Raw genomic sequence first — 23,597 nt, 5'->3', positions numbered from 1 at the left:
GAACAATGTCGGAGAAGAGCTTTGCATCAATCTCTAACCCAAGCTTTCACCTCCCCCCCCCTCTCCAAGACAAGTGTAATCCCTATACATAGGTGTGTGAGTGTGAGTTCAAAAATAATAAATAGGTACAACAATAAAAGTTAGTGAAAAGTGTGTGGGGAGTAGGGGAGGAAGGAAGCTATGTGTGTGTGTGTGTACACACATGCACTTGAAAAATATATATATATAGTGTGTGTGCATGCTACATTGTATAGCCCTTTTATAGAAAAATTATAACACATGAAATGACAATAGGGTTACATAAGGAAATTCAATAGGCTTAGTGTAAAACTTTGGGAAGGACAAATAGTTCAACTAATTTGGACATAAGTGCTACTAGACTTGGCTTTCCTAGTTGAATTGTGTACTTAAGGGAAAGGTTGCTACCTACCATCATCCAACCAAGACAAAACACCAAAATCAAGACATCTTATCATTTCACTCAGATGTAAAACAAGATGCAACCAAGGTGGTGATCTACACGAAATGTATATGGGGCAACAAAGTATTGTGATGACATCCACAATGGTGGTGCTAACACAAGCACATTCAAAGGATTTAACACCGTTGCGTTAATTGAGGGAGATCATTATAATCACAAAACAAAGGATTTCCAAAACCGTTGCTTTAATTGAGGGAGATCATTTTAATCACAACACAAGACAATGCAACGAACAATCATACAAGAAACCACAAAGCAAACTCTAATTGACGTACAATGCAATCATGTACAAGTTTGACAAACAATGTAACATGATTTTTATGGATTCATATGCAGATATATACAAACATATACGACCCTAGTCCAGTAAATTAAACTCCTGATAACCCTGATTAGGACTTCAAGAGTGATTGTTCAAGATGGGTGGTGTTGATAAAACACCTCAAAGAAAAATGCAGGATTTAGTCCTCTGCTGCAGAGGATCCCTTAGAAGCAGAAGCAGGCTTCTTGGGTAGAAGAACAGAGTGGATGTTGGGTAACACGCCCCCATTGGCGATGGTGACTGTACCCAGCAGCTTGCTCAGCTCCTCATCATTTCGAATGGCAAGCTGGATGTGACGAGGCACAATCCTCGTCTTCTTGTTGTCCCGAGAAGCATTTCCGGCGAGCTCAAGAACCTGAGCAGAAAACAAAATGGGGGCAAAATCAGTAAAGAATGAACATCACCGAACCAGAATCACGCCCGTTGCAGTCAAAATTGCAGAAAACATATCCAGAAACCCTAACACAAATAGCCCTAAATCGGATCCCACGCTTAAAACAACCCAAATTCAAGCACAAGCAAACCCAAAGCAACGATCTGAAACCCCTGCAAAACGAAGGACAAATATCTTCCGACATCCCCTGTAAACCTCACAACGAGAAACCCTAAAAAGAACTCAGAAAAACCCTAGAAACCGAAGCCACAATCGGTATGCATCTCAAGGACATAACAAAAATTTGGGAGTTTTACCTCCGCCGCAAGGTATTCAAGAACAGCAGCAAGGTAGACAGGAGCTCCAGCACCGACACGCTCAGCGTACTTGCCAGACTTCAGAAAACGGGCAATCCGGCCAACAGGGAACTGGAGGCCAGCTTTCGAGCTGCGAGAGACGCTCTTCTTGCCAGGAGCTTTGCCGCGGCCAGCCATGGCTACCAGTGCAAAGCAGGAACAACACTAAAAAACAGGTAGAAGCGGACAAGTGCAAGAGAGGCAAGGCAGTTTATATACACAAAACGAAGATATGCTGGTTGCCGTCCGATCTCTCTCACCATCTAACGGTTTTTAATCCACACTACCCAGATCGATGCGTTGGCATGCTACAAAGCCGTCCGATCTTCTCCACATCCCACGGCCCTTAACTCTTTCCCACATTTTTGAATTTTCCGCTGCTATAAGTAATCAAAATTTGAATTTAAGCTTCACGGAGGCTTACACCAATCACAAGAAGGGCTTAAGCACCCCGTCGCACCAAGGGGAAGCCGGCCTCGTGTCTAAATCACACGGTGCATTTAAGAGGGGGTTCAAGTGGGATCGACGGGCTGAGGGGACCCGATTTTGGGCGGGGCCGATCCGGGCCGTCGAATCCCCGAAAGTAAACTAGGGCCGAAAAAAAACTCAGCCTGTGAAGTAAACTAGGGATCCTAGTTTACTTCGCAGGCCGAGTTTTTTTTTTGTAGGGATCCCTAGTTTACTACAGGCCGAGTTTTTTTGTCGGGGGCTTGCCAAATTGCCTAGTTTACTCCAGTTCCCGAGTTTGGACTTATAATTTTTTTGCCTAAGTCTCAAATTGCAAAAAAATGGATTTGAACCCACGACGTGCCGCTAGAGAGGCCGTAGTCTTACCATTAGGCTATAATTTCTGCTAGCTAGTGTGTTCGGCCTTTATTAATATATGTGCGCGGCAGCCCTAGTTTACTTTCGGACCCTAGTTTACTTTCGGGGATCCGACGGCCCGGATCGACCCCGCCCAAAATCGGGCCCCCTCAGCCATCGATCCCACTTGAACCCCCTCTTAAATGCACCGTGCCTTTTAGACACGAGGGGAAGTGGGGGCGCAGACGTCCCACTAGGTACGACTCCGACTCGCAGTGTCAGAAATAAACTTTTCTTCTAACCAGTGAAAAAAAGGACAACCTTCAAGCCCAACCTGTTTTTATTTTTTTAAAAATGCATAGATTCATCAATATTATAACTAAAACCTCAAAATTTTGAATCTTTAAATTCAAGGCTAAACAAAATTACAACCAATTTTTCTCAATTTGAGCCGTGAAAATTACACTAAAGGAAGGTTTTTTCTCAAACACAACCCTACTAGCACACTTGAAAAGGAGGGTGCTAACTGCTAAGCTATTCTTAAGGGAGATGAAGAAAAGTTACGTGCGAGATTTTAGAAACTCATCAAGAAAGATTTCCTACCTTTACAATACAAAGCTAAGGCTCGACAACGATGATCTATATTCAGACACAGCTTGACAGAGAGAATATATCACCTTATGTGGATAGGTTTTGGCAAACTTTGTTAAAAATACAAGTAATCGAGAAGGTTTGCACCAAGGATCAAAGAAGGAATTTTATAGGAGGTTTGAAACCTATGATTCGATCAGAGGTGAATATGTTGGGCCGCATTCTCTTAGCTCTGCTATTTTGTTAGCTTTGAATTGCGAAAAGAAAAATAGTTTTCCCAAGAAACCAATGACACCCCAAACCTCGACATCAACATTTTTAACCTCTTTAAAATCATTTAATACATCCCTTAATGACCATAGCACAGGTATCAACACTAGGGTAGATAATTCACAAAAAGGCAATAAACATGATACAAAGAAATGTTATAGGTGTAACAAGATTAGACATATCACATCAAACTATCCATGGAAGTCAAAGTTTATTTCACTTGGACTCAATATGATTGATGATGAAGATTACCACGAAGACTACTCCAACTCTTACTACTATAACATATTTATTTATGTCCACCCTTTGACTGTACAGGACACGGGCAGACACTAGTGTGCCATCCTAGTGAATTGGTATCGTGGGTAACCCCACATTAAATATTGGTTACCTAGTGTTATTGGTATAGCTTGAGACCATGTTTGACGGCTGTATGTTGTTGAGGTGTAACAAGTAGTGCCATGCTTGACAAATGTATTGAGGTCGAAGTAAAATAAGTGGACTATGCTAGACAATTGCACGCGGTTGAAGCATAACAAGTGGCTTATACAATTGATTTACCATGCTAATTGAAAGTGTAACAAGTGGCAATACACTCCATACTAGATGATGTGTATAATGATACTCTCGTCGTAGTGAAATAAGTGGTAGGTGTATGTTGTGTTTCTGTGCCTATCAACGTTTCATATTGGGATTAATTGTAGAGAAGGACAATTAATTGAAATAACTAATGTGTTTACGTTTATGAGATAGGTGATGAACAGTGTGCGTGTTGTGTATGGGGGATCTTGTCTATATCATCTCGGAACATTATTATTCCGTATTATTGTTGGCCACATGCCAAATATTTGTACATACTATTTATGCATGCTTGGGCGTGGTGTTACTATATTCCTAGCACATAAGTTAGAAGAGTTTTAATTTTACATTTAGTGTGTGAACAAGCTCAAGTGTGTAAGCTATTTTTGTAAAAGTGGAAACGCAAGCCCAATTTTGTACACACAACTAGTAATAGCTCCTTGGGCTATTTATTGAATACAATTCTCAAAATACTTATGTCGTGGAAGTGGAGCTACACACATGAGGGGGAGATTGCACCCAATAGTGTCTTGATGGTGATGTTGATCTATTTCTCTTGTTTTATGCTATGCTATGCTCTATCATATCAATTTGATTCAAGCCTATGCTTTAATCTTTGATGTATTTATGAGTTTTTAATTATTTCTTTAAGAAGTACAAAAGGATAGAGAAAGTCTCAAAGAAATATTTTTTCGAAATGTGTGCACACAAGTGGTTTTCTAAAAGGTAGTGACACGAATCCAATTCTAGAAAATAGAGTAAAAAGGAACTTCCAAGAAATTGATTAATTCAAAACAAACAACTCATCAAAAGACCACAAATTTAACATATTAAAATTTGAGAGAGTAATAAATAAAATACTTAGCTCTAAATCACTACTCAAATATTGGGTGCAATCATCCCCCCTCATGTGTGTGGCCTCTCCCCACACATGAGTATTTACGTAATACTTTATTCCAAAATAGTCCATAGCCTCCAAAATACAAAAAGGTACTTTTCTTGCACGACACTCTCTTATGCTCAAAATAGAGTGTCCATAAATTGAGGCTAGGGTTAAAGCATGTCACGCCCGCTTTACAAAATATTAAAGTTTAAGTCTAAGCTTGATAAACCAAGGCTTTCCAAAATAAATCAAAATGTGCAATATATTAAGCAAAAATGTTATGGCTCCTAACCCTCCTTAAAACACATCCAACAAGAGATTACCTAGTGAACCGCAACTGTCTCGTGAGTGAGGATCTTTCCAATGGCCGAGCTTGTAACCCTTGAGGTCTCCAAGCTTTACAACTCTTTGAGAAGCAATTCCACTGCGTCTCCCCGAGCGTTGTCACACCGCCGCATTGCACTACTACATGTACTCGTCCCTTCTCTCACCTCACATCACTCACACACACTCACTAGCATGCATTAGAGAGAGAGATTAGCAAGAGGATTAGCAAGAGCAAGACTCTATTGCACAATGGGAGAGTTGTTTGTATTATGAGAGATATTCACTTATATACAAGGTCATAAGTGTTCACACTCACTTAAACTATGGCTGGTCAGGCACTTTAGTCTCATAAGAGGCCTAATGCTATTACAATGACTACTCTCATAATATATCCATGAAGTGCATCACTTGAGACTTCATCCTAACTTGCTACCACATGCCCTTGAAGTGAAAATCGCTATAAGTATTACATAGGACCATTACGAGTGCCCGTACAAGTAGATTTGGACAGCATTGCTTCATATCTCTTTTGGTGTATCCAACTTGACTCCTTGATATAAGATAATGATGGTAGCTCTTGTTAACCCTAGGAATGGGTTAACATTCCCTCTTTCCTGATGCTGACCGCATCCTCGTCGTGATCGCATTGAAGACCTTTGTGTGGGGAGAATTGGCAAGCTTTGTTGATGGCTTTAGATGTTGAGTGACGTTCAATGGTCTTTTTTCCTCCGTCGGAAGGAATATGAAAGGCTAGTTAGTAAATGAAAAGGTTAGAAATTAGTGGAAATTCCGAATTGGGTGGATGGGTGGGGGTTTTTACGAGTGATTGTATTTGTATTTGTGTGAGCTTCTTTTATATATATATATATATATATATATATATATATATATATATATATATATATATATATATATATATTGCTAATTGGTGGTGGGTGGGTGGGTGGGGGGTTTTTACGAGTGATTGTATTTGTATTTATATTTATATTTGTGTGAGCTTCTTTTATATATATATATATATTTATTTATTGCTCACGTTGGTTACATGGTATTTTGTATTAGTTGGGAAACTAAGAGATGTTAATAATGGGGGAGAAGAGAAGGAAGGATCCAGAGGAACGTAGATAAAATCATTAGAATGAGATTATGATTCTCAGTTTCTCATTTGATTCATTGAAGTGACATTCATTATTTGAATAAATTGGCCTTCGATGAAGTCCCTTTTTTGTGGCAAGATTCTTGGCAAATGTTGTTGAGTAGGACTTGTTCTTGCATGCTTCTTTCCATGTGCTTTTTATGCTTTTATGTATATTTAAGTGCACTTATGAAGCAGGTATACATGAAGTACAAGAAGTGAGTCACATAGACTCTTATTGAGCTGCTCTTGTTAAAGTAGTCACTTGTTGGTGAGGCGTGAAAGAATTACTGCAACTTGCGAGGCTAGTATAGATATCTTCAAGAACTAGATATCCATGTGTTTTGAAGATTTATGTTTTTATTTGGAGAGGCTTGCAATTTTGAAGAAAAATTCGAGGCGATAGGTTATACCATTCACGAGGCTTATGCCCACCACCATGGCCCCCCATCCAGAGATGTACTTGGAAGGTTGTCGATAATGAGGCTTTGGTGTAAATGTTCTCCATTGCATGAGTATGGATATGTACTCAAGGAGCAGCTGCTACATTAACTTAGCCAAAATAATCATAAGCTATAAGCTTAACAAAAATGAAATGGCTATTGAAGATCGTGGGGAGTTGCTTTTAATATTCTACCATTTTTAGGTAGGCCATATGTGTGACTCCCTTGGGTTTGTGTCTCTTTTTTTCTTTCTTTCTTTTTCCTTTTTTCTTTTTCTCTTTTTTTTGGGGATTTTTTTCCTCCTTTTTTTGGCTACCATCTTGCTAGCAGCAGCAGGTTCTTGTGGCTACTCTTCTTTTTAAGAGAATAGGTTCTTAAGTTTGCCACGTAGCTTCTGCACTCTGTGAGTTTATCTTTGATGTGGCTACTCTTCTTTTTAAGAGAATAGGTTCTTAAGTCTGCCACGTAGCTTCTGCACTCATGTTTCTCATCCCCAGAGGGGTGAAAAGAGCATTGTGAGTTTATCTTTGATGTGCTCATAAGTTTCCATTACAAATGTGGGAATTGAATCTTAACTTTGTGGTTCAAGTGTTGTTGAGGCGGTAGGTACAGCTTCTAGTTGGTTACCATTGGGGTTGATTGAACACACAAGCTCTTGTGTAGGTGCTGAATGCACAAGAGGGGTTGAGTGGTTTGCTTGGTGTTTCTTGGACTCCATTCTTGTTGAATCTTAAGTGAAGATATTGGGGTTAAAGTTGGTGGTGAGGCTATCTTCACTTTATTCGATTTTGGCAACCATGTGATGGGATTACCATCATAGTATCCTTATTGTTGAAGCACATTCGTAAGCACCCAACTTTGATGAACATTATAAATTAGTGGCTGATGCTTTTGGTACTGAGGTTTCTTGCTTTGTGTAGACTTAGATGACTTTTTTATGCATTTGGGAATCAAAGCTTTGGTATTTCCTTGGTAGTACCCTTGTGCTTGCAATAATTTTTTTGGTACCCATACTTGTTTAGTTGCCGAACTTCTTTAAGGAGCTCGCTTAGTCTTTTTGTGGACAATGTTGTGGAGTACTTTTATTCTTCCTTGGCCTCTGAGTGTTGCGTTGAGGAAGAGGCTTTGATGATCGAGGCACCCAAATTGGATTGGTGCCTTTGTAGTAACCTTGGGCTACAAGTAGCTGCTTCTCCACCCACATTTTGATACCATTAAGATACCTTGATTTTGTCTATCATGGTGGCGTTTTCTTTATGGATAAAGTGGAAGGTTTTGTGACCTTATTCACATTGGTTGGCATTGAGGTTGTGGTTTCGAGACTCATGGGCGTTGTTTTGAGGCTTAAGTCTCTTATGGAGTGGATGTTGATGATGATTCTTGCAACCGTCTCCTGTGGTGAGGGTGGTGAACGAAATGTTGTCAAGGTCGAGGCTTTTTCTTTGAGTTCCTTTTTAGAGATAGGTGGTTGCGCTTGGGGAACTTTTTCTGGAATAGTTGCTGATTTGTGAGGTTGTGGTATTGGACTTTATTGGTGAGGATAGAGCTAAAGGGGTAGATGCTTTATCGGAGTCGGTTATTGATGCAAATGGTAGGTCATTGTGTAGGGGACTTCTGGGGAATAAGCTTATAACTTTTTGCGTTTAGAACTATAGAAGTCCATTAGGGTTGGATCCTCTTCCTAGCAGTATGGTATTGTCAACTTTGTGTCGTTAACCATCATGATGACCCTATTACTAGCAAAGCAAAGTGGTGCTTAGGCTGCAATAGTCCATTTATGTCCCAAGATCAAATTTGCTTCCAACACATACTCAACCATAAAAAACTTGCAAGTAAGGGAGTTAGTTTCAATTTCAATATACATTGTGTGTGTGTGTGTGTGTGTGTGTGTGTGTGTGTACCTAAAATCTAGGAACATGCCCAAATTCACCTTTTAAGAACGTGCATGTTATATACTCATGGTAGTCAACCCACAAGACTACATAACTATCAACTCCATTATGCATAGTATAGACTAGATACTACGATATGCCCACTAAAGTCATTAGTGTCCAATAGTGGGTGTAGAACTCTGTATCAAGATATGCTCCGAGCACACGCACTCCACACACACACACACACACACACACACACACACACACATAAGAGCATATATTTACACAAAGGTCTTTGTATTGAGTTTCTGTCAAACCTCCGGAGATGCAGGGCAGACTCAGGGTACCCCAAACATGGCATATTCAAGTCTTGTGTGAATGGAACTCTTTCAAGATGAGCTGTAAGTGTTGGTTGACTTAACAAATCCCATAACTTGAGGGTTATGAGATTGTGCTCTCGTGTTGGATAAAGCTATGCTTAAATTGTGGTAAGTTTTGTGGAAAGTTTTAATCCAACCATAATTCTTGGGATATTCTCAGTAAGATATGTTGGAAGTTCTAGCTCCTCTAAGGTCTCTTCCTCCCATAATAGCGATTTCACAATGCTTGCAAGAGTATTCAAGGTAACTGTTTTGCATGGATTCATTAATTGAATACAACGAGTCACTTACCCAAGTTCCACCCAGGATGACATCATACTCATGAGGATCTGGGATAACATGGAATCTAAATTCCACATTTTCATCGATTGTTTTAGTCGCATAGCTACCGTAACCTTGAACTTAAATGTTTTGTCCATTGGCACCTCTTGCAAGACCATTGTCTTTAGGGATGATTTAAGGTTGTCCCAATGACACCACCCAAGTGTCTATTGCCATGATGTTATGACTAGCTTGAGGGATAATCAATGTGCATTTGTGCTTAACATCATTGCCCGTAGGGAAATCCAACCATACCCTGATAAAATATTCAAGAGGAACCATGGATGTTTTAGTTTTAGTTTCAGTTTCAGCTAAAGATCCCATTTCGGTCTCATATTCCCATTCACTTTCATCCTCTTTTTGGCTCTCAGCTTTTGACACTGTAGAGTTTAGAATACTTCCATTGAGTGTATAAAACGGACAATTATCCACGGTACCCTTGAATGTGCTTACATACTTACAAGCCAAGGCACGAGAAATAATAAAAAGTATGCAAAAGAAAACACTTTGAAATGGGTAGAGGAACATGCTTTAAAGTAGAAACCAAAAGAGAAAGCAAAACCTTCTAAACCCAAGAAAAACAAGGGGCAACAAAACTATCGAAACTAAGGTTAAAATAAAGGACAAGGGAAAGGAGCCTGTAGAGGACCTAACCCCAATAGAGCCAAAAGCTACACATGATGCAGAAGCATCCACCTTAAAGGCTACCACTCAAACCACAAAACCCACGGGTAAGATAGAGAACAAAAAAACAAAAAGGAAAGTTCATGCTCATCGCATCATGGGCAAACCTAATGAAAACTTGACAATCCAAGGAAAGTCAGAAAATTATACGAGTTCTAGTACGTCACTTAGTGAGGATGAAACAAGTTCTAATTTATCACTTAGTGCACCTCACAAACCAATCAAGAAACTAGAACTCGCCCAACCTCACAAACCAATCAAGAAACTAAAACTCGCCCAACCACCCCAAACTGAAAATCATAATCACATGACATATGCGCAATGTAAAAAGCAAGCTCAAGAGAGCATGCTTAGCATTGTTGAGTGTCATACATGATCACCGGTTGTAATTGAACCTCATAATGTCAACCCTACAAAAGCAACCAAAATACAAGAACCAGAGGAGTATCACTTTCCCTTCCAAGAGGAAGAAACACTCCCTCCAGAAATGAACTTATTAGGCCAAGAAGAGTCATTAGAGGCAGATTACATGAAAAAGCATATGAGGAACTCGATGAATTCCTTGAAAAAATAAAGCAGTCCCTCAAAACCTCATTAGGAGGAGTGCTCTTCTCTTGTGGTGGTGAAGTTAGCATAGCTTCAACCTTGCTACAACAATAGAAACACTGAAGTGTTTGTTTAACCGTTTCCTAAAAGCAAGCTCAAGAGAGCATGCTTAGCATTGTTGAGTGTCATACTACATGATCACCGGTTGTAAAATTGAACCTCATAATGTCAAGCCTACAAAAGTAACCAAAATACAAGAACCAGAGGAGTATCACTTTCCCTTCCAAGAGGAAGAAACACTCCCTACAGAAATGAACTTATTAGGCCAAGAAGAGTCATTAGAGGCAGATTACATGAATGATGCGGTTAAAAAAGCACATGAGGAATCGATGAATCCCTTGCGAAATTAAAACAGTCCCTCAAAACCTCATTTAGGAGGAGTTCTCTTCTCTTGTGGTGGTGAAGTTAGCATAGCTTCAACCCTTGCCACGATAATAGAAACACTAAAGTGTTTGTTTAACCATTTCCTAAGCAATTTCGACCCTTTGAACTGTGTTTGCTTTTGGGGCATGGGAGATGGAGGTTTTGAGTTAATTATAGGTGAATTGGGACATTAGGGTGTGTCATGACCAAAGATTTTGCAACAAACGCAGTACAGAAAAACAGGCGCTTTGTACTCACAATGGGGATTGGGATGGACGTAGTGATTGCACTAAACACAAGGCATCTCGCCCATCACTTGGAGAGGCATTAAGGATGGTTGGTTTTTGAGGGCGCTCATCCTCTCTTAGAGATTGCACTAAACACAAGGCATCTCGCCCATCACTTGGAGAGGCATTAAGGATGGTTGGTTTTGAGGGCGCTCATCCTCTCTTGGAGATTCTGGTTCAAAACATTTAAGCAAGGCTGCGTAGAATTCAGATATCAATTTTGCTTTAGTCATTGCTTCACTTGGTTAAGATGAGGGACATATATCATGATCATCCTCCATCATATTGTCATCTAAACATATTACTTCTTTACAACATTGATCGAATGTTTTCGGTTGGATACAATGATCAAGTTGTGTAAGTTGTTATTCGTTAAGCATCACAATTCAGCCTTTTACAATGTCAAGAAGGACTTAAAACATCATCAGATAAAATGAAAGAGGTTCTCGCAGAGAATGTGGAGAAGGATGCAAAGATTCAAAGGCTAGAGGAACTTATCAAACGACTCAAAGCAACGCCAAATGGTGCTCGTGAACGCAAAAAGACATTGGCTGGTATAGAATCTCTTGCGTTTAAAGGTGGAGCACGGAAGAAAAGGATTCGTACAACAAAGTAAGTAACATAAACTTTCATTATGCACGCAGTGATTTAAACAAAATAGTCATGATTTGTGTTCTGCCAGGAATTTTCTGTAAGAGGTGTGTGGTTCTAATGAAGAGGGATGGAAGGATTTGGTCAAAGCCATTCTGAATACCAAGGATATTCTCTCAATTATTATTGACCCTCATCATCCTAAAATACGCCATTCTGAATACCAAGGATATTCTATCAATTATTACTGACCCTCGTCATCCTAAAATACGCCAAGCTGCGGGCTGGAATCAGCATGAAAGGGTACCAAGCAATCCGTCAGGTTGTAAAAGATGCATTTCTAAGATGAGGAATCACTGGCACTTTATTTCCTACACTCAAGGTGATTCACAATGTCAAGCATATTAATAATGATGATGTGCAGCGAGCTATAGGACAGTTTTATCATGTTGAGGGTACACTAACATTAGACACAGGGTCGAGCAAAAAGAAAATCAAGACAACAAGTACAGAATTTCACTATGATGTTTACAATAACATCTTTGTTCATATTGAGAGACTACAACAAGCTATGGTGAAGTTATATGGTCTTTCACCAGAAGCTGAGAACTTGCAATTGTTACTATTCATGTTTTTCAGTAGAAAATGAAGTTTTATGGTCTTTCACGAGAAGGTGAGAACTTGCAATTGCTACTATTCATGTTTTTCAGTAGAAAATGAAGACTATTTTGTTTTGAATATTGTAAATTACTGTTTATTTGCAGTTTTGGGGAGCACACTTTCATTTGTGCTCAAGCTAGATGAGTGCCAAATTGTGAAAGGTCGGAGGCTAGAACGTATGAGCATTACGCTCATGAATGAGGCCATGATTTGTGCATGGGAAAAGACTACCAAACCAAGTTTTAGTGTGCAATCTGAGAAAGAGGTCTGGTGGCTTGGTGCATTCGAGGTACCGAAGGAGACACATGAGGTATTGACATGGATGTTTGAAAGGACTCCCTGGATAACATATATAATCAAAAAGCAAATTGATGGTCAACTTTTAGATGTAGAAAACATAGGAAAGTTCAAGGTGGATTGGCATCTTGGGGGAGATTTGAAGACAATCAAATGCATGATGGGTTGTGCTCAAGGCGCAACATCAAGATGGCCTTGTCCATACTGCAATGCTCAGATTGATATTCTTAGGTAGAAAAAGACAAATGGAAAAGGTATACAGAAGGTTGGTTCTATTGGGAAGGATGCCTCGAAAGGTCCCAAGAAAGGGAAGAAGCAACAAGAAGATGCAGTAGATCCAACCGAGTCAACTGATGATGAAGATGAGGAACAACCAAATGCAAGATGGGTGGAAGGTGTCATGTCTCGTGATATGCTAGGAGAACCAAACAGGAATTCAAATTGGAGCCCCATCATTAATTTTCCACTAAAGAATATTCACTTTTGCACACTTCATGCATTCATGAGAATCTTTGATCGATTGCTTAAGTGCCATATCGATTATGCATTCACAATGCCTACACAAGAGAGGAAAGTTGCAGCCCTTGGTAAATTAGAGTATCTTTTGAATTCTCTGGGCTGCCATGGCGGAAACATGAAAATTGGAGTGAATAAGCAGGCCTCTAGTATGTCATATGAGGTTGCTCAAAAGGTCTCCATGACTGGATCAAAGGCAAGGAGATTGTTGGAAAAGCCAGCAAACATAGAGAATTCAAAGAAGACTTGGGGACTTTGGAGAGACCTGTGTTGCAATCACCACAAATGTAGATTGTCCAATGCCAGCTCTTGTAAATATGCGCAAACAGCTGTGGATAAATTTCAATAACATGGTTTGCACTTAGAGGTCCCCTCACCTAGAATCACGCAGATGAAAAACCCTAAAAATTAAAATTTTTTAATTTTTTCCCAAAAGTGTGTTTTCCCTCTCAAACTTCCCCCCAACATACTCTAGGTTTGGAAAGCTCATTTTTGAACCTCTTTCTTCCTCTTCTAAGCTCTCCATTGCTGCAGAAACTCCATACCTCTCAAGCTCTCCCTCCTTGTCAAGCTCCCTCAGCCTCAAGCTCCCTCTCCCTCTTTCTTCCTTTTCTAAGCTCTTCATTGCTACAGAAACTCCATCCCTCTCAAGCTCTCCCTCCTTCTCAAGCTCCCTCCCTCTCTCTCTCAAGCTCCCTCCCTCTCCATTGCTGCAGAAACTCTATCCCTCTTTAGTCTACTCTAAGTTCAGGAAGCCTATTCTCAAACTCTAACAGTCTTTTAAGCTTTCCATTGCTGCACTGAAAACCCTGAACTTTCTCTCCTCCACTCTTCTGTTGTAAAACAAGCTTTTCTTTTTCCTTCTTCTCTTTTCTTACCACCATGGCCTCTTCCAGTAATGTGAGAAGACCTAGGGAGAAGGTGGAGGAGCTTGTGCTGCATAACACAAGAGATGAGAATGGAGTTTGGGCTCCAACAAGATTCAGGGTTGGGGCTTGGGTCTACATGCAGCCAAGCTCTAAGGGACCACATCGAGTGCGTCAACAACTGGGGAATATGCTACATCATTGGAAGGGGCAGCTACAAGGCTTCAAGCATACTAAGAAGGAAGGACTGGTTGCCATAGTGCAACATGTGTATACCCTTGGAGACCTGTACATTCAAGGCCAACGACCAAGGTTTCCTTCAAATTGTCAGTGTGACATAAACACAGCTTTAACAACATGCTAACATTGGATTTTTTGTTTCAAATTTTCTTATGTCTCTCTGTGCAGATATTTTCCTCTCTAATTATGCTAAGGAACAACCACTCCAAAGCCTCACTGGAGTTTTCTATGCTATGCATGCATCCATTGGAGAGGCAATGTTTGTATCTCAAAGCCCAAGTGATCTTTTACAGAATAATATCTTTTTCTTTTCTCACTCATATTTTGTAGATAAAAAACCAAGTTTATTTGGCAAGCTAGAAGAGATCCCCAACCCCCCTCTTAACAATCCCGAATGGCCCAAACCTGATGCTTGGACCATCTTATGCTTAAAGTTTAAGATGGTAAGTGATATCAAGACATCACTCAAGTTTTCAAAGGCATCTAGGTCAGTAGGGCTAAATTGGTTTTGTCCTTTACATGTCTTTGTGCACATGTTCAATTCCATGCCAATACACCAAACAAAAATAACGCTTCATCGACATCTGCATCCCCGCAAGAGCTTACTATACCTTCAATAAGTAGGAGGTGAAGAGGTTGGGGAAGGGCAATTTAGGAACTAGGTTCCTCTCGTGGCTCGCCACTTTTGCGTTCCTCATCAGCGATGAGGATTCGGATGAGGAGGTAGAGATGCCTGCATTGTAGTTGGCAGGGTATTTGAGGGATGACAAGGAAGTGAAGGCAGTAGGAACGAGTGCTAGTGTAGAAGAGCAACTTGCATAGAGCACTTTCCAGAGGGTGCACAATCTGCAGAACAGCCCACTGTAGTAGAAGATGCGGGGCCATCTTCCCCACACGAGGAGAGCAAGGTGCTGTGCCAGAGCTTGAGATCAATCTCTTGAGCACCATTGTGGTGGAAGGTGAAGAATACTTATTTCTTTATGACCTTGAAAAGATACGGGGCCATCTTCCCCACACGAGGAGAGCAAGGTTGCCAGAGCTTGAGATCAATCTCTTGAGCACCATTGTGGTGAAAGGTGAGGAATGCTTATTTCTTCATGACCTTGAAAAGACAGCTGGCTTGAGAATGGATGAATGTCATTATAAATGCATCTCAGAAATGATCTTGAGTGGCTGGGGGAGCAGTACCAGAACAGTGCAAATTTTGAGCCTTCATCGCCTGCAGAGCCTAAATTTGCACTGTTCTGGCATAGCTTCCCCAGTCCTCCAGGAGCAATTCTGATGCATTAGATGATAAACACTATATTTTTACACATGATTAAAGGTGTTTTTATCTTGTAAACTACTATTTCTCATAATTAGTGTGCTCAACTTCATCATAAATACATCAAAAATCATCCTGAGTGGCTGGGGGAGCAGTGCCAGAACAGTGCGAATTTTGAGCCTGCACCGCCGTTTTGCAGAGCCTAAATTCGCACTATTGTGGCATAGCTTCCCCAGTCCTCCAGGAGCAATTCTGATGCATTGGATGATACACTATATTTTTACACATGATTAAAGGTGTTTTTATCTTATAAACTAATGTTTCTCACAATTAGTGTGCTCAACTTCATTATAAATACATCAGAAATGATACTGAGTGACTAGGGAAGAAGTGCTAGAACAGTGCGAATTTTGAGCCTACATCGCCGTTGCAGAGCCAAATTTGCATTGTTCTGGCACAGCTTCCTCAGTCCTCCAGGAGTATTTCTGATGCCTTGGGTGACAAACTGGCATATGATAGACACTCCATGTTAAACAAACATGATGACACCGAGACATTGTAAGAGAAACTTAAAATTTTAATTATTAAAAGGTTACAAATGAAAGCCAGATAGGCTTGTTATTACAAAGGGAGGTTTGAAACAAAAGAGTTGCTTCAAAAAAAAGGTTAACATCTAAGATCTCTAGATCATGTCTCGCTCGCCTCAAATGCACCGAGCTAGTTGCATGTCCTTGGCAGATATGGTAATCCTCTTTGCATGTATTGCAAGGAGGTTGGTGTCTTCAAAAAGCCCAACAAGGTAAGCCTCGGAGGCTTCTTGCAATGCTTCAACAAGGGCAATCCCCTGCACATGGAACTCTGTTCTATATCGTTGGAGAATCTCCTTCACTGTGCGAGCAAAAGGGGCTCTTCTTATCAGCAACTTAGTGTTTCTCTATTAAAACTTGATTTCTTGTAGAGCCCTATGCCCTTGGCGCATCCTTCTCCTTGGAGCTCTCTGTGTTGTGTTAGTGCGTTCGCGAGGTTGCATTGTGGGGTCTTCTTCACATGCTTGCTCCCACTAGAAGGAGAAACCTAGGCCCCCTAGGGTCAAAGAAGTCAAAAATGTGCACCCAACCCTCTTCCTATTGGTCCATTCCTAATCAAAAGTTAATCCAAGAGGCCCTCTTTGGGTCCAAAAAATTCCTGATGACTGTTGTTTCATGCTAAATTTTTTGATCTTTTTTGGGTTCAAATTAGTCATTGAAGTTTATTAGTAAGTTTAGAATGTGTAGTCACCTTAACAACCTTAATAGATGAAATTATTTTGACGTGATTTTATGATGAAATTATCTAGAAGAGATAGTCATGCATGAAAAACTTTGATTTTTCATGCTAAATTTTTTGATATTTTTTGGGTTCAAATTAGTTAGTGAAGATTAACAGTAAGTGTAGAATGTGTAGTCACCTTAACAACCCTAATAGATGAAATTATTTTGACGTGATATTTCTCAAGAAATTCATGGCATGAATATCTAGGAGATAGTACACGCGAATATCTAGAAGATAGTCACACGTGGAAAATTTGAGATAGTCACATCCATGAAAAACTTTGCCATATTTTTTCAAGATAAGAGGATAAGATTTCAAGGATAAGACATTTTATTTTTGGCAAGACAATGCTTAAAATCCCGGCGTGGTTTTTGGGACTTTTTTGCGACGTGAATTTCTATGGTTTTTCACATCGACATCGACATGAGTATCTCAAAAAAAAATCACAAGGCAGGATTATCTCTAATTTTTTACATTGGCATTGACGTGAAAATCTCTAAGCATGAATAACTTTCTAGAGAGAGAAAACCATGTTTTTCAATGGTTTTTGAATCTAGATTTTGTGTAAGAAGTGGTTTGGTTTTCAAATTATTGGGTATATGTGGTTTTCCCAAAAAGGCAAGTGAGAGGAAAAAGTAAACACTTTGTGACACCCTAAGTTGTGTAAAATAGTGATTAGGACTTAATCCAAGATTAACCCTTTTACTAAAAAATTTCTCTTCTAGGATGATTAAGAGGCTCTAATTAATCACTGATTTTTAATTGATTCACACAATTAAATGCATCATTAGATTAAGCATCAAATTGTTGAGACATGTGTATTGTCTAAAATGTGAATCAATACGTAATTAAAGATCAATTAGGCTCTTAATTAATCTATGGACTCTTCTCATATGCATAATGTAATGCTCCTTGCAGTATAAGCTTTATATAGGCCTAAGTGGTGCATGACCTTCGAACTTTAGCCCCTTGACCTTTCATTGGCTAGACATTGCCTTTTCCTTGTCCAATGCCTCTTCACCTATCCTTAGAAGGGGGTGCGTACTTCTGTGTCCCTTGGGTTTCCATTATGAACCATCTACTTCCCTTTTTACTTTACCATTGCTTAGGTATTTCCTATTTGAAATCCCTTGAACCTTATTTATATTTAACCTTTTACATATAAATAATCTTTCCTAGTCTTACCTTTTAGTGTTACCTGTCAATATCATAACACATAACTAGTAAAAGAAAGCTAAAATCCTTAATTTCATGAGTTTTGTGGCTTAATTTGCTGCATTATTACATTAGAATGCACTCTATGCACTCTTAATAAATTTTGATAAGCTCACTTTAGCCCCAAACCCACTAAATTTTCTTATTTTTTCACCCTTTATCTTTACTAATTACAGAAAATTAGTCTGATTAGTATCTTTAATAAAAATTACCAATTTTTTTAATATTTTTTAATTTGATGATTAAGCTAACTAAAATGTATGCTGACATTGTAAGCTACTCAAATGCAGCAAAAACTCATTGTAAATGCAAAAAATAGCATCAAAACTCTATATTAAAAATATAAAAGAGAGCTAAACTCTCACTGAAATGCTTCCTAAAATGGGTAATGTGATGTAAATGTTGTATTGTAAGCATAGATTAGCCTATGTGGATGCTAAATGAACCATTAAAATTAATCTAAACATAATAATAACAATAATTTAAATGAACCATTAAAATTAATCTAAACACAATAACAACAATAATTTAAACACTAGATCACATTTAACATAAAAGAGAGCAAAATCACCATAAATCTCCATCAAACAGACTCTTTTTGTGGGAATCCACTACTAGAGAGTGTGGACAACGCATTAAGTGTAGATATAGAGAAAAATAAAAGACAGTAGTGCCAAAAATGCTATGGCCCACTCCAGTCACTCCTGGAAACACATATACAAGGCCATAAGTGTTCACACAATTAAATTATGGCCAGTTGGCTAGGCGCCACCTAAGGCTCCTTAATGGCCTATTTCTTATACAAGGCCATAAGTGTTCACACATACACCTTCACCAAAAAGTTGGCTTCCCCTTGATAGATGGTCAACCTTCACCTTCACCAGAAGTTGGCTTCCCCTTGATAGATGGCCAACTTGCTAGGCCAAAACATAATCTCAAAATCAAACTCGTGAAATAATAGCATATCTATCTCCAAATTTTGCTAGCCACCTTAGTGCTATTCAAAAGGCCCTTTAGGGCTTAATAATCAGGTGATAACCATAAAATGATGGCCTAATACGTAAAGCCAAAATTTATGAAAAAAATACACAATGACCAAACCTTTCCTTTCTATGGATGGTAGTTGCGTTTGGCCTTACGTGATGACTGGCATAGATAATTGGCCTCTATCCATCTTTAGTGTCTTGTTCAGTTGGTCCGCTAGTTGGGCCAAGCTTGCTCCCACCACGAGTGCACTTACACACATGAAAGTTGGGGGTGATGAGCATAAGGACATGCACTAACATGTGCTTGAGGCCTTCTCCTAGTCCAAGCCCCCAATGGAAGAGCACCTCTAGATGAAGAATGTAGGTGAGAGGAAAACAAATATTTGCATACATCCTCACAAAGCAACACTAATATCTAGTGTGCTCTAGGAGTTCTTGCACCCTCACAAAGTGGAATTTATATCCTATGTGAAAACAAATATTTGCATACATCCTCACAAAGCAACACTAATATCTAATGTGCTCTAGGAGTTCTTGCACCCTCACAAAGTGGAATTTATATCCTATGTGCCCAAGAGGCCTCACAAAGGGACGTTGATATCCTGTGTGCCCATGAATTCCTACACCCTCTTGGAATTGGAGGGAGGAAGCAACCTAAGAACCACTATGATCTTCCGAGGGTCACGATCCATGTGCTGAAATCACATACCCTAATAGAGATCCATGACTAACCAAAAAGTGGCATTTGAAAGGATTAATTTTGAGCCCCAAACTTATACACTTGATCAACTAGAGTAAGCTATAACAAGTGCTCCCCTGAGTAAGTTGTGGCAAGTGCTCCATGGCAGCTTGCTCCTCCATTATTTGGGATTCATGCGTTCCCTTCCAAATCGGATGATTATCCTCCTTGAGAGGATGCAGTGAGTACCAATGGAGAGATCAATGTCGAGAAGATCCTTAAGTTATGTGAGTACCAATGGCGAGATCAATGTCAAATAGATACTTATAAGAACTCAATTAGTTCCATAATGGTTATGGACTTTCCTTTTTCAACCTAAAAGGATCCCATAAAGGTAGGTCATTCCATTCTTCCGCCAAGATAAATCCTCTTCTTCACCCTAGGTGATCCCACTTGCCTCATGGGCCTCCTATTTTGGTGGTTAGCTCCTCTCCTGACATTACATTTGATGCCTTTTGAAGGCCAGAATCAATGTACCTTCAACTAAGGGCTCTTGCAATATATATTGACCCGCTCTCAACCACTACGACCTAGCTAATCACAACATGTTGTAAGCTACTATAGTAGGAGGAGGGAAGTCTGTTAACCCAATTCTAGGGTTAACAAGATCTACCGCCATTATCTTACATCAAGGAGTCATGATAGATACACTAAAGGTTCACACATTCAAGATATGAAGCAATGGTGTCCAAAGCTACAACTTGGACGGGTGCCTGTACTGGTGTGACAAAGTATTTATGACGATTCCGGCTTCAAGAGCATGTGGTAGCAAGTAAGGATGAAGTCCTAAGTGATGTACTTCATGAATATATTATGAGATTAGTCATTGTAATAGCATTAGGCCTCTTATGAGCCTAAAGTGCTCGGCTCGCGGGCGACAGTTTAAGTGAGTGTGAATACTTATGGCCATGTATATAAGTGAATTTCTCTCATAATACAACATACTCTCCCATTGTGCAATTGAGTCTTGCTCTTGCTAATCTCTCTCCCTAATGCATGCTAGTGAGTGTGTGTGAGTGAAGTGAGGTGAGAGGAGGGACTAGTACTCGTAGTGTAACGTGGCGGTGTGACAACGCTCGTAGGAGGCGCAGTGGAATTGCTTCTTAAGGAGTTGTAGAGCTTGGAGACCTCAAGGGTTACGAGTTCGGCCATTGGAAAGATCCTCACGACAGTTGCGGTTCACTGGGTAATCTCTTTTTGGATGTGTTTCAAAGAGGGTTAGGGTGAGCTTTAACATTTTTGGCGTCACTGTCGGGGAGCCATCCCTTGGCTTTTTCCATCATTTTTCCTCTAATCTACGCATTACTCAATTGTTTGCATTAGAGTGTTAGCAAACATTAAGGAGTAGCTTAATCTTTCAAAAAAAATCTTAAAACCATCAAAAAACCCTTGAATTTGACTACTTTCTCTTAATAGACTGGTTTTTGTCATTGAGGGTGATTAATCTTGTTCAAGAGGCAAAAAATTTAGAAAATGTGTTAATTGGGGTCTAAATTGATCATATGAGTAGTCAAAATTATCAATTTTTTCATTAATTGGATAAATTGGACACTCTTTGCTTAATTTTGCCTTAAAAGGGGAGACCATAATTAAGAGTAATCTCCTATTTTAGATTAATTTACACATTTGTTGATGCACAAATATTAGCATTCCCTTGCTCTATCCAATGATGTGCTCAATTGTGTGAATTAATTAAGGACTAGTGGTTAATTAGAATCCTTGATTAATGTAAAAGAGGAAAAGAGTAGTTAAAAGATTAATCTTAGATTAATGATGTAATACTTTTTTACATAACTCATTAAGGCTAATGAGTAGATGCTCATGAGCTGTAAATTATTTATTTTGGGGGTCATTTATGGTGTAAGGGGTGTCATAAAAAGGTTGACTTTTTTTATTCCTACTTTTTTTTGGGAAAAATATGCATATCTTCTTAATTTTAAATTCATAAAATTTCCCCAAAAAAAAATCGTATTTCCCACTAGACTCAAAAAAAAAATCAAAAAATGGTTCACGTCGTGAACCATTTTTGCAACTTCACGGTCTAAAGGGTTCACGCTTCGAGCTCGCCAAAAAAAAAAAACAATTTGAAAAAGGTTCACATCGTGAACCATTTTTGCAACTTCACGGCCTAAGAGTTCACGCCCTAGGAGCCCGTGGCAAAAAAAAAAATCAAAAAATTGTTCACGTCATGAACCATTTCTCCAACTTCACGGCTTAAGGGTTCATGGCCTAGGAGCCCATGCTGGAAAAAAAAATTCAAATTTAACTTTTTCGTGAAGTCCGGTTCACGACGTAAGACCCTTCGTTCACGCGACCCAAAAAAATAAATTGAATTTAATTTTTCTGTGACGTCCAGCGTGAACAATTAAGGGTTCACGGCGTAAGACTCTTCGTTCACGCGACCAAAAATAATCGAATTTAATTTTTCCATGAAGTCCGCTTCACGGCGTGAATCGTTAAGGGTTCACGGCGTGAGATCCTTCGTTCACGGCACAAAAAAAAATCGAATTTAACTTTTCCGTGAAATCCAGTTCACGGCGTGAACCATTAAGGGTTCACGGTGTGAGATCCTTCGTTCGCGCGATCGAATATATATATATATATATATAAAATCTATAAAGTCCGCTTCACAGTGTGACTGCACCCTACTAGTTCATGACGTGAAAGGGGGTCCATCAGCAACCAAAAAAAAAAAACTCTGGAAAACACTCCTGTTTGGAGGTCTGTATCTCCTAAATCGTATTTCCAATGAAGGTACTCTAGGGCTTATTGGAAAGCTGACATCGAGCTCTTTGACTTTAGACATGGCCGTCTGAAGTCAAAATCAATCATTTTGGCCTCCGACTAGCAGCCTCAAAATTTGACCCAGAAATCGAGGCAAAAAAACAACCCAGAACCATGAAAAATCATTAAAAAACAGCGCAAAAACGACGACAAGCCATATTCGGGCTACTTTTTGAGGGTCTAAACGATAAAATCACAGACAACTTAGGGAAACAAACTTGTAGTACTCCAAAAGTACTACAACTCTCTCATTCAGAGTTTTTTAAAATTCCTTTTGGAACACTCTAAAAAATGTGATGCGAAACAAGGAAAAAATTCTTGGATTTTTTTTTTGTCTTGAGACAGTGATGGAAAATAGGTTTTAGGACGTCCTCTTCCTTCTGGGAAGTTTCTAGCATTTGCTTTTTTCGAAAAATATCTCTAAGGTCGTTCGTGTGCGTATAGCGCCTAAGCTAATTAGGGCGAATGGACACCCCTGTTTGACCCAAAGAAGAGAACACCAGGCCTCTTGAGACTGTAACGGGCTGTGAGAGAATATAAAAAGAAAAAAAATGTGTTTGCTCATTAAGGACCATTTATGTAATCAGAGATGGCAACGATAGAGGGATTGCCAGGGATCACACAAGGACTGAATCCAATGACTGACATCTTCGAGCCATTGAGATCTATGCCGCAAATGCACCTCCCAATGCCATTTGCCATGCCTATAACAAACATCTCTTTATTAAGTAGGAAAACAATCACAATAGTGGTAGCTCCAGTTGGCCTTGACCTTGTTAGTTCAACATTTCATACTATTAAAGGACTACCCCTTAGAGGGAAGGGAGATCTTCACCATGCGTTTGAACATTTAAAATGGTTCATCACAAGTTATGTCCCGTTGTGCAAGTTTGAACATTTATAATGGTTCATCACAAGTTATGTCCTGTTGTGCAAGTTTACACCTCTTCATGGCCCAAATTCAATCCTTAAGTGTTTGGAATTAGTAAACTCAAGGTAAAGAAGTAAAGCAAGGCTTTGAATTATGCACGTGCCATGCCATGCTCTAG

The 23,597-nt window shown here is 39.5% G+C and overlaps 1 protein-coding gene across 1 annotated transcript; it reads right to left on the bottom strand.

Moving 5' to 3' along the window:
- Positions 1–649: 649 nt before the first annotated feature.
- Positions 650–1,729, bottom strand: LOC147611111 (putative histone H2A.3). Its single transcript, XM_086785773.1, has 2 exons — positions 1,494–1,729; positions 650–1,158 (listed from the first exon to the last, which is right to left on the bottom strand). Exons 1-2 carry the CDS (start codon positions 1,668–1,670, stop codon positions 943–945), a joined length of 393 nt encoding a protein of 130 aa, XP_086641899.1. The 5' UTR covers positions 1,671–1,729; the 3' UTR covers positions 650–942.
- Positions 1,730–23,597: the final 21,868 nt, after the last annotated feature.

This window comes from Cibotium barometz, chromosome 48 (genome assembly GCF_041138505.1).
Source record: "Cibotium barometz isolate CiBa-2024 chromosome 48, ASM4113850v1, whole genome shotgun sequence".
Classification (NCBI taxonomy): domain Eukaryota; kingdom Viridiplantae; phylum Streptophyta; class Polypodiopsida; order Cyatheales; family Cibotiaceae; genus Cibotium; species Cibotium barometz.
This window is presented reverse-complemented; position numbering and strand designations above follow the sequence as displayed.